A 12,863-nucleotide genomic window follows, 5' to 3' on the forward strand; every position below is an offset into this window, starting at 1 on the left:
TGCACAAGTGTGCACCTCCTTGCGCGTGCCGACGCCGGATTTTATAACATGCGCGGCTGCGCACGCATGTTATAAAATCGGGCGTAGATTTGTGCGCGGCGGGTTGCGCGCACAAATCTACGCCCGCGCGTAGGTAATAAAATCTTGGCCCTTAGTGAATTGCACATGCTGTATTTTAAATAGTACTCACATAGAAGCAAATAAAAATAAGTTAAGCAGCCACCTGTTTGACAGGGTTGCCTAAGAACTTGGAAGTAAAGCTGAAACTTTCTGAAATTTTGTTTTTACTCCTTCCTTCTCTGAAACTTTGTAGCTGCAACTTTTTTTTAAAATTTTTTAATGGTTTATGTTTTGTTTTCTTTGGGCTCTGAGACTTTTCATGCTACCCCGGAAGAGGCATCGCCTTGCTGTATTTGTCTGGCTGGAACGGATACTCAGAGTGCAACTGTAGCCTGCTGGATGCTTTTTTTTTTTTTTTTCTAGCACTGAAACATGGAAGCTACACCAGAATTGGTTCAGCTTTGTTTAAATGCTTTACTTGGGTAGATATAAAGAGCAAAGCAGCAGCTGGGTTTAGGGACTGGACTTAACAGTAATGAGAGAGCTCTTAAGTACTAATAACTGGACTTCTGCTGTTCCCTTGATCCATGAAAGAGAAGGCTATGAAAAATGAGAACTTGGTGGATAACTTGTGGATAACCTGTTTAGCTGAAGGTTAAGCAATCAGGTCCTATTTACTGGCACCATCCTTTATTTTACTCCCTTGAGCAAAGGAAAATAATTACTACTGAAGTAATGGAGTCTGATAATTTGGGGTTGGGAAATTCAGAGCTTGCTGGGAAGCCCAACTAATGGAAACCATCAGCAATGGGATATTAATTACTGCACCTAGACCCCAAAGAATTGAAAGGTTACCTGCTGCAAAGATTGGTTTTATTTTTTTAAATTGAAAGCTAACCAGATTCCGTGTAATTACAGTTTTGAGAAGTGTGTTTCTTGCTGCAAGAGAATGAGAATAATGAATTGGAAATGAACGACCAGCCTTGTATGGAAATAGAGTTCCTATTCAAATATTTAGTCTTGGACTCTGACTGGAAACCCACATTAGGAACAAAGAGGCACTAAGGGAAAGCAAGAATCTCAAGGTCATGCAATAGTGTTTCAGAAATAAGACTGCCAATGAAAGGTTAAGAGAACCAAACATTGAAGAAGGTCTGTCAGGAGACGATAGGAAAAGTGGAAGAGTATTTATTTATTTATTTATTTGTTTATTTTTTATACTGGTAGTGGTTACATTATACCGGTTTACATCTGAACTGAGGTAGAAAATACATCAAACAGGGACAGGGGATGGGACTACAAGGAACAAAGAGAAGGTTAGCCAGGAACTGGCAAACAAGAGATCAGAACTACAGATATAACCTGTTAAACAATGAAACATAACTTAACAGCTAGGTTCAAGTAACATATTGATGCAGCAAGGGGTTAAGACTCAGGGGATCTAATCTGGGTAAGCCTGTTTGAAAAGCCAGGTCTTTAATTTATTTTTGAATTTGATGGTGCAAGGCTCAAGTCAGAGGTTTGTGAGTAGAGAGTTCCAGCGGGTGGGACTGGCAATGGAGAAGGCTCGGTCCCTCGTGAAGGTGAGGTGTGCCTTCTTGAGGGATGGGATATGGAGAGTTCCTGTTGGTTGCTCTGGTGGGGCGGTCTAAGAGTGTGAGGTGGAACGGTTCATCAAGCCAGTTGGAGTTGTGTCTGTAGATGGATTTGTGAATAATAGTAAGGGTTTTGTAGAGGATATGCGAAGGGATCGGGAGCCAATACAGGTCTTTGAGGATAGGGGTAATGTGGTCATATTTACAGGAATTTGTGATAATTCTTGCGACTGCATTCTGGAGCATTTGAAGTGGTTTTATGGTGGAGTAGAGGAGGCCTAGGAGTAGGGAGTTGCAGTAGTCCATCTTAGATGCGAGGGTGGCTTGAATGACGGTGCAGAAATCATGGGTATGGAGTAAAGGTTTTAGTTTTTTCAGGACATTAAGCTTATAGAAACCTTCCTTGAGGATAGAGTTGATATAGTTTTTCAGGTTCAATTGCTGGTCAATCAGGACACCAAGGTCTTGTATGAAGAGCTGAGAGGAGATGGAGCTATATGCCAGGTCGCTTGCAAGGGAGGGTTTGGGGATATATGGTGTTGGGAGATGAAGAGCAGTTCAGTTTTAGAGGTGTTTAGGGTGAGGTGGAGATTCGTGAGTAGGATGTTGATGGAAGTGAGACATTTCTTCCAGTTTTAGAGAATCGGAAATAGAGTCATGAATTGGAATGATGATTTGGACGTCATCGGCATATAGGTAGAATTTGAGGCCAAGGTCGGATAGGAGCTGGCAGAGGGGGGTGAGGTAAATATTGAATAGGGTGGATGAGAGGGAGGAACCTTGTGGAACTCCTTGGGAGAGGGAGAGTAATGAGTAGATTCGGCATTGCCTATTTTGACAGAGAATTGTCTCTTGGCCAGGTATGATTTAAACCAAAGGAGGGCTGAGTCTGAGATGCCTATGTCAGATAGGCGGGAGATGAGGTGGTTGTGGCTTATTGTGCCGAACGCCGAGGAGATGTCAAGTAGGGCGAGAAAGAAGCAGTGACCTTGGTCCATGCCTCTGATGAGGTGGTCGGAGAAGGTGAGTAGGAGGGTTTCAGTGTTAAAGTGCTTGCGAAAACTGAATTGTGAAGGGTGTAGGATATTGTTGCTTTCGAGGTAATCCATAAGTTGGGAATTGACTACCTTTTCCATGATTTTGGCAATAAAAGGGAGGTTTGAAATGGGATGAAAATTGGTTGGGTCCTTGGGGTCTAGCGAGGGTTTTTTGAGCAGGGGTTTGACAACTGCGTGTTTGAGGGTGTCTGGGACTGTGCCAGAGGAGAGGGAGCAATTGATGATGTCAGCTAGGGGTTTGGTGATAGTGTTAGGAATGGTTAGGAGTGCTTTGGTGGGTATGGTGTCTGTGGGGTGGGATGCAGGTTTAATCTTTTTAAGAATGGATTCAATTTCCTTGGAAGAGGTAAGGTCAAGGGAGTCAAGGATAGCAGTGGTTAAGCTTGGACCAGGAGAAGTGGGGGGTGGGGTGAAGGGGAATCTGAGGAGGATGTTTGCTGTTTTTTTTATGGAAGTAGAGTGCTAGGAGATAATTGGAAATATTATTTAAGGAGATAATTGGAGTAGTGGAAGCATGGTATTCTTCCTCCAGACTCTTGCTTCCGAAGATAGATCAGGTGCCTATCATGGTCCTAGGTGCATCAGTCTATTTGATTAACACTAAGGAAGTCTGATTGCCAGGTTGTTTTGCCCACAGGTACAAGTCTTTATGAGTTGCTCGGTACTCAGGATGCCGACAGTGCAAATACATGTTAATAAAGTAAACACTGGTTCAGTATAAAAGTCTTCTACAATATTTTTGGCAATGTAAAAACATAAAATTGTGTATTAACCCTCACTTTTTTTGTATATTGGTTTACTGACAACCTAACATTTATGGCCACAGGAATCCTATTGCCAGATTCTGATGGATAAAGATTTTCTGGGATTGGAAGAGAAATGTCTGATCCCATTGATCAACTTCTTATTATTGTCAAGCAGGCTGGCAATAACTAGAAATTTGGAAGAACGTTCCATCATTTTACAGCTGGTTTCAGGCAGCCTGGTAGTTTATAATGGAGATAGAAAGGTTACAGCATTCGTCAAAGACAAAAACAGTTTTGAGGATGTTTGAGAAGCCGTCCTTGCATGTTACTCAGTGTATCAGAAAAGGCACTTGAAGAAAGAAAATTAAACGTGGGCTTGCACATTATAGAATGCTTGTCTAAAACATTAGGGAAGACTTTAAGATGAAAATAAAGGGGTGAATTTTCTTTTTTTTTCTTTTTCATTCTTTATTTATAATTTTTGAATTTACAAATATTGACAACATTTTTCAGAAATAGTTTGATCTATTCAATTGGTATTACATTTATCCAGGTATAGAAATTAGTAAAAGGAAAAAAAATAACCCAAAACATTATTATATTCATCTTGACTGATTAAATTTGTATATTCAGAACAAAGAAAATTATATTGGTATATTATTCTTAATTTCGCACCGACAAGGGTACCGTAATAAAAAAGAGAATCCCAGAGAAATAACCTTTTGTCTTAAAGACAAAAATTCCCTTCTTTTAACCCGAGTAACTGGAGCAAGATCAGGATATATCTTAATTAGTTGAGCATGAAATAATACAGGAAACTTTTGGAAATACCTTCTCATAAGTTTGTTTATATCTTGTGTAGTAATAAATGAGACTATTAGGGTATTTCAATCTATGACATCTAAACTTGAGCTCTCCAGAAAACTTGTTAAGTTTGCGGGAATAGAGACTGTAGGAGCCGAAGCTCTTTTTGATAGAAAATAACAAGAATTTACTGAAGGAATATCTTGTTCAGAAAATTCTAATACTTCTATTAGGAATCTCTTTAAAGAAATAAAAGGGATTTCACCCGCTACCTTAGGGAAATTCAAAATTCTAGTATTTAGATGTCTTATATTATTTTCAATCTTCTCAAGACGACGAGAATTAGCAATCTGGTCTTTAACTAGCAAAACATTGAGCTTTTGGAGAGACCTGATATTACTCTCGGTCTCCCCAACTCTATTGGAAATTTAATTATTCTGTTGTTGAATATTCTGAATTTTTTCTTGGAAATTTGAAGAAACAAAATCTATTTTTTTCCAGTTTGTTTATGGTTTGGCTCAGTCCAGTAATCACTTCCCAAATTGCCTGTAAAGTAACTGTCTCCGGCCGTGTTGTATTGTGCAGCGGCTCTTCTAATTGTCCAGAGGCTATGGGTTCCTGGCTCTCTATCACAGATGTTTCCCCATCTTGTCCCTCTCCAGCTTCTAAGGAACTCCTTCCTTCTGGTACTACTCCGGGAGTGCCCCCCCCCCCCCCCCGTCCTGTCGCTCCTTCCACTTTATTGGAGGGCGACTGGACTGCCTTCTCACCAGGGCCACGCTGGGCAGGAGGTGGACGTTGGTCTGGGCTCAGGAACGTTTCGTCCTGGGAAGCTTCACGGTCTCCTTCCCATGAACTTCCAATGGATTCACAAGCTCCCTGAGGGGTGAATTTTCAAAGAATTACACACATAAAAATTAGCATATATGCGCATGTCTTAAAAAAGCAATTTAGGCATATGGAATGCCACTAGATTGCCTCTTTTTTCCACTTCTATATGTGCATGCGAAACATAATACGTGCATACATTCGACTTTTACAAAATAGTGATTGAGTACAGGCTACTTATGCATGTATATGCTAATTTCTAAGCACGTAACTCTTTGAAAATTCACCTCCCATTACATGTATATGGTTTATCCTGGTATACATGGAATATTTTTATTTGATCTGTTATGAATTACCATTTTTATACAATGCTCACAGTGATGTACAGCAGAGTAAAGAAGAATTACACTGAATTGGTCTGTTGAAATTTTGCATCTTCTGCAATTTTGTAACAACGCACATAGGTTTAGTCATCAGATAAACATATAAGTTACACCAATTTTCAAAGCGGACTTATGTGTATAGGTCTGCATAGAAAATCATCCCACCAAATTTACCTACACAAGTTACACCTGCTAAAATATCCACAGAATTTACATACACACTTCTTAAAATCCAAAAATATGTGTGCAAGTCCAAACCCCCTTCCCAAGTCTGACCCCGGGAACTCCTCCGCTCAATCTGGGTAAACTTGCGCACGCACATATGTGTATAAATTTATCCACACATCAGGCGGACTGTTTTACAAAAGTACACTGTTCTACCTGCAGAAATGCTTTTGAAAATTACCCTCAATGTACTTATACAATCAAATAAAAAGTATAAAGAATAAGGCAGCGTACTGTGCCTATGAAGTGACTTTAGCTAGTATATTTTTAGCTAATGGATTTCACCCTGGCTACTGAGAAAAATAGTCTGTGTGTTGGGGGACAATAGATGCAGAATGGTTGAAACTATTATATATTGGGGTGTACTTTGCAGTACCATAGATTCAGTTAGCATTGAAAGACCTAATCTGGTTTGCATGTGATACTGAAGGGCCATCTTGAACTCCTGAGGGAAGATAGCGGTGCAATCTACTGATTAAATATCGGAAACTGTAGTTGTTTGCTTTAACCTTTTGTCACATTTTTCTGTTGGCAGATTCAAAGGAATGCATATTCGGTGTTCTTTGACGAGAAGTTTTCTATTCCCTTGGACCCCTCGGCACTGGAGGAGAACAGCTTGCGATTTTCTGTGTTTGGAATCGATGAGGATGAGAGGAGTGTCAGCACAGGAGTAGCGGAGCTGAAGCTGTCAGACCTGGATCTAGCTATTCGACCTTTTAATGCTTGGTTATACCTTCAGGACCTGAATAAGGTGAATACAGAGTCGGTTTTCAGTGCGCGGCACTTGCTAATTCTGAAGTGAACATGCTGTGTCTTCTGTCTTGCTTGCATGGATCCAGTGTCATAGAAGCAACACTGGGTTGTTACATAGTTGCTGAGGCAGAAAGAAGACCAGCAACCATCTCGTTTCACCACTGCATGCCTGTTGGTTTTCCCTCTAGGCGATAATCCAGGTGAAAGTGAGAGCACCCTGTGAATCTGTAGCCAGTTCTGCATCAGTGAAAACAGTTTCTTCCTGACCCACTTATGGTGATTATTTGGGAATTTCTGGATTAGCACTTTTCCCTAGCTTTGCCGCTATATATATATATATATATATATATATATATATATATATATATATATATATATATATATATATATACACACACACACACATTTTCCTCTAAAAATCTGTTCAGTTTCTTTTGAATTGATTTAGTGTACAATCATGACTCCATTCACTGGTAAAAAAAAAAAATAAAAGTTCCATGATTTTACCACTCCTTGAATAAAACACCTTCCTTGGAAGGTGATGAATATCACTAAAAAAAACCTGAACTACCACTAAATAAACTTTCAGGAACAATTAAATAAAAATAGGGGGCAATTATCAATACTTCATATAAAGTATAGGGGCTTTTAGTGCTTATAATTTATGCTAATTTACAAAGTGAGAGAGAGAGACACTTTCTCTTTGAAAATCAATGGAAAGCTTCACTAAAAGTGCCATGTGCACCTTGCACCAGCTGTTTCGTGCCATGCCACTGAGAGAGGCAGAATACCACACTTACTTTCAGCAACATCATGTTGCCACTTTATTTTCCTCCCACCACCTAAACATAGCCCCAGGATGGAACATCTCCCTCTCAGTATGGCTAAAAGTATGCTCGTACTTTTAGCTGGCTAAAGGAGGCTGCAATTCAGCAAATCCATTTTCCCAGTTAAATGGCTTTAGTGACCATGTTAACCGTTATGGCTTGGCTTCTTCAAAATTCTTAAGCCGCACAAATGGCCAGATGTCTGCCAAGGCATTTTTCACGTTTGACCTCGTCCCAGCTAGATATAATCCTGGGCATAATTTTTGGCATACCTCAGAACCGTACAGAATAGGCATATGATAGTCCACCTTTTGCCAAGAATGGCTTCAAGGTGGCTTACAAATCAACTTAAACAGACAAAAAGCAATTTAGGAGGGGGCAGATTTTAACTGAAACCAAAAAGTGGGCACTCTAGACTGCTTTTCTGGGTTTGAGAAAAAAAATCAAAAAACAAACAAACCCCTAACTTTCAATGGATTAGATAAACTCAGAATTAGTGCATGTCAAGGAATATTTTGGTCATTGATAATTCCAACTGATAAAAGCCCTCCCTACCCCTCTACCCACCCACCCCAGAGGTTATTCTTCTAATACAGTCTTGTATTAGACTGTATGTAATAGGTAACAAGATAATTTACTAATAATTTACTAATTCTTCATTAGAATAAAGGAAATGAACAAGATGACTAGTATTCAATCTAACAAATGTGGAGCCTTTATCTTGAAGCAAACCACCTGGAGGTTTAGGGCTTGCCCCAATTGTTCACAACTCTCCTCAATGAAAATGAAGTTACCTCACCTTAAAGCTGAATTAGCTACATAAAAAAAAAGGAATTAGCAACTACTAAGGAAGCCTCATTCACTTTCTGCACGGCATGGCAGATATTACCATGGGAAGCTTGCTGGGCAGACTGGATGGACCATTTGGTCCTTTTCTGCCATCATTTCTATGTTTCTATGAGATAATTCACAATGGTGTTCCAATATACAGTTGGAAAGCATTGGGAATCCAGAATATATAACTTCAAATCCTTAAATCAGAAGAACAAGGAGTTAGAACAGGAGGAATGGGGTTTCTGCAGGGAAAATCTAGCAGAAAATCCATGCCTTAGCTTTTTTCTGAAAGTAAGGTAAGAGATTGGTTGTTACCTTGTTCCAAATTGTTGGTGCCCAGCAGCTGAAAGCACAAAGTCTAATGCAGGACAGAAGCTATAGGAGGAAAGGAAAGAAGAGCTGTTTGAGAGGACCAGAGATCTCTCATGGGTGTGTAGGAAGAGAGAAATTAGAAGAGGTACTTGAATGCTATCCTGCTATCAACTGGGAGCCAGTTCAGTTGGTGAAGTATAGGTTTTATGTGGTTGTTTAATCTGGCTCCTACTGAAATTCTAGCGGCATACTTTGAAGGATCTGAAGATGCTTCATACTGTATTACTTGAGGCTATTAAATAGGGAGTTGCAGTACTCAATTTGACTGGTGATTATATTGTATATATTCTGTGTAAGCAGTGAAAAAAATTCAGACATTGAGATTAGATGAACAGCAATATAGTCACTGGAGGAAAGAAGAGAAAAAGAGGTTATGATAGAAGCATGCAAATATTTAGCAGGCTTCATTAGAGTACAGGAAGTTACAATTTTCTACAGAAATTCAAGGAAAAGGGTCATAATATGGAGCTACTCTCTTTTTATGGAGAGGTAGATGCTCACAATGGCCTATAGAAGAAGCGATAGAGGCAAATAATGTGACACAATTTAAGCATGCTTGGAATAGACAGAGAGAACAATGGTAAGAATAGGATTGAGAGGATGGTTAAAAGACATGGATTGGTGGGGGGAGGGGGAGAGCCTGGAGGTTGGTTTAGGTGTGGAAATTTGTATGTTCATCTACATGGAATGGCAGAAGACCAAGGAGAGAAGACCACACGTGGTCTAGCTTGTGCATCTGACATCTGGGATATATCTTTAGTCTGAGTTTAACCAAATAGGTCAGATGGCCCAATTGACCCTTATCTATTATCATCTACTATGCTACCCTGTTACATAATGCATCCATATACACTTATCTAAAGCTAATGTCATTAAGATTAGTCAAAATATTCTTCCTGGCATTGAACAGCAAGCTCTGTACGCAGAAAAAGGGTTATTTTGGATGAGAAAATTTGTCTCCATACTGAATAACAATTTACATCATCTGACAACTGTTATGCTGTCTGATGGTGCAGCACAGCTTCTGTTGGTATTTTATTACTGTTAATTTTATATCACACTGACACTTTGCATGGGGGCTATACAAAGTAATACACTGTAGTATATTCAGGGTTTCTGTTTTTAGGTTTTAACTAATAAACACTTTTAAAAACCCTCTGGTACAAAAAAATGAAAATTATTTGTCAGAAAAACACTGCCAACCCTGATACTTTGAAGACTCCTCCAGCCCCCCTGCTGCTTTTCCTTCCCCATACCTGTCTTGGACTTTCCGTGCTGTCTTCGTGCCTTTTTCTCAGCTGCTTGGGTTCTTATTATCCAAAGGGCATCTACTGTTCTCGTCCTCCTCCTGCCAACACTGCTGCACAGCTTTTCCCACGACAGCGAGCATCAGAGCTGGGAGTAAGAGGTGGGGAATGAGAAAGTAGAGAGAGGGGGAGGATCTGAGAGAATAGTGGACTTTGAGGAGAGAGAGTTGAGGATGAGTAGGGGGAAAGAGAGAGTGGGAAGGATTTGGGGGATAGCTGGGCCGAGGGGAAGAGCAGGCTGGTGGGGAAAAGAGCATGATGGGGATAGGTATATGGAAAACCCCAAAAATTAAGGATCTTATCTATATGAAACAGATAAAAAAATAATAATAAATACCAAAATCTATAAATCATAAACATCTAGAAATGAAACATAGAAATGACGGCAGAAAAGGACCAAATGGTCCATCCAGTCTGCCCAGCAAGCTTATGGTAGTAACTGCTGGCCATACAAGCCACCTTTAAAATTATCAGTTTCCCAGACTGTCAAAGTTGCTGTTTGAGTCCAGTTCCCCATTACCTATTGCCATTGAAGCAGAGAGCAATGTTGGAGTTGCATCAACAGCATTAGGGCTTATTGGTTAAGGGTAGTAACTGCCGTATCAGCAAGTTACTCCCATGCTTGTTTTCCCAGACTGCAATTCAATGTCCTAGTTGGTTGCTATCTGAATCTAAATCCACTTTTCCCTTTCTAAAAACAGGAGCCCTAAGTATAATGTATGCTTAGTGGGTCAGAAACTGTCTATAGAACAAAAATAATACAATATTTACCATTCAAATGAAAAAGCTTATCCCTTTTCTTGACAAAATAATATTGGTTTTCTGCAAACATAATTGCTGGCTGCAACCTACATGAACAGGATGGCATCAATTTTATTCTCTTCAACAAGACTGAAAGGATGCAGCTCTGTTGAAAAATATTGCATCCTAATTATGAAAGAACTTTATTCATGAATTGTTTTCTTCCTGATAGACATATCATGGTAGAGATATTTATTGAGAATATAGAGAATGTGAAAAGTATGATTTCTTAACATTTGGTAACATGTTTTTATGTAGACCACAGACTCGGTAGGAGAGATCTTGCTTTCTCTTAGCTACTTACCAACAGCAGAGCGATTGACGGTCATCGTGGTTAAAGCGAAAAACCTAGTATGGACCAATGGAAGAACAACTGCAGGTAAGCAAGAGCTCGATAAGGTCATTTGCTTTACTTAAAATGATGGCTAACTGCAAACTATTTTTGAAAGTCTATCAAGGGTGTTGTGTCTCCAAACAGGTTTGTTTTGCAAATACCATGACAGGAATGATCTTCAATCATAAGCCAGGGTATGAGCCCAGTCTCTCACATTTTCTTACTGTTAGTGCTCTTCTCAATATTTGCATTGTGTCAAAGAGAACTTCCTTCTGGAGTTTTATAGGGAACATATCAAAGTGTGCTTGGAAGTTCGTTTTAATCTGGCCACTGGCACCCAATACAATTGGAACTATTTCTATATCTTTCTGCTAGATTTTCTTCTTGGTCTCTTCTTGCATTTCTTGATGCTTATTTTTTATTTAACATATTTATAAATCGATTGACTTGACCCAATCGTACTAAGCGAGTAACATTTAAACATATAACAACATAAAATTCTATCAGCAGAAGACAATACAACATAGAAAAATGTTTTACAAGAATGTTTCTTGAAAGAGATGAGCTTTCAAACATTTCCGAAAAGTTTTGGTGTCTGATATGGAATGTAATGTAAAAGGTAACTCATTCCAGAAAAGGCCCAATAATAGAAAAAGCATAATTATGAGTGGTGGCTAGTCTAACAGATATGAAAGAAGGTACTGTCAGTCGCAATAAACTAGAAGAACGTAACCCATGAGTTGGTTGGTAAACTGATAACAGATTTGATAAGTAAACTGGAGCCTTTGTCTTAAGTGTTTTATACACTAAAAATAGTACCTTAAATTTTTTCATACATTGTACAGAGTAACCACTAGCAATCTCTCACTATTAAAATATCCAGGTACTGATTTTTAGTAGAGATGTGCATTCATTTGAAGTGAACCAGGAAACTTTATGAAATTTTGTTTTTAAAATGAAAAAAAAAAAAAACCCCATGAATGAAATGTAATTTGTTTTTGGAGGGAGTGGGATTGGCCACCACTTCCCTGGTTGGCCCCTTATGGCCCCCTCAGGCCTGCTTGCTAGTTAGCTCCAGTTGTTCATCTGCCAGCTGTTACTAGTTGGAAGCCCACGGACGTATTCCCCTGACAGGAAGCAAGGAAAATACAGGGCCCTGCAATCAGCAATCAATTTAGAACAGATTAACTCTCCTTTCCTCTCGAACAAAATCCTAACTTGAGTCCTAGACTAGAGCTCACCACCTGCCTTACAGCACTGATGATGAGGAGCAGTATGAGGCAGGCTTTTTATGTTACAGAAAGGGGTGGAGATAAATCCCAACATGCAAATGCGTGTTAAAGAAGGTGCATTAATTAACATGCGTGGGTGCATCAATGAACATGTTGAAAGCTACTAATGAAGATTTTTGTAGCCTGTCGCATTAAACATCTCATTATTTTATGTCCATTCTGTGTTAGCATGGTTAATGCATGCATTAAAATGAACGGGTTAATGTACGTTAACTACCGATTTTAATGCCTTTCAGTACATAGACAAGCAAGAACCATTTCCAAGTCTATGACCATAAACTAAGTAGACTCACAATTTCATGGTGGCCACTGAATACTCCAGGAAAAGTCATGAGCTAATCCTTAGAGGAAGGGACTGGGATCCAGGAAAACTTTTGATAGGTTTAATCCTTCTGACAAAAGAAATTCAACAAAATGAAGTAGGCACAGCACTTTCATTAGTCTGCCAAGGGCCTGAGTCACTAAGCTTTGCTCCCATAGAGACAGAAGGGAGAAAACCTTAATGAATCAGGACTCAAACATTTTTAAGATACAAATCGTCACAGGCTCCCTCTGTGATCTTGGGCAGTTTGTTTATGTCTCCAGGTGTAATGAAGTAGTATTTTCAATAATTAGCTCTTCTGAGCAAGAATCAGGTTTCATTT

At 39.4% G+C, this 12,863-nt stretch overlaps 1 protein-coding gene across 1 annotated transcript in view; it reads left to right on the plus strand.

Annotated features, from left to right (window-relative positions):
• SYT12 (synaptotagmin 12) overlaps positions 1-12,863 on the plus strand; it is a 115,683-nt gene that overhangs the window by 85,213 nt on the left and 17,607 nt on the right. The window contains exons 4-5 of the mRNA XM_029583036.1: positions 6,235-6,450; positions 10,852-10,972. Coding sequence (XP_029438896.1) covers positions 6,235-6,450; positions 10,852-10,972 — 337 coding nt within the window. The remainder of the gene's footprint in view (positions 1-6,234; positions 6,451-10,851; positions 10,973-12,863) is intronic.

This window comes from Rhinatrema bivittatum, chromosome 17, assembly GCF_901001135.1.
Source record: "Rhinatrema bivittatum chromosome 17, aRhiBiv1.1, whole genome shotgun sequence".
NCBI classification, from domain to species: Eukaryota; Metazoa; Chordata; class Amphibia; order Gymnophiona; family Rhinatrematidae; genus Rhinatrema; species Rhinatrema bivittatum.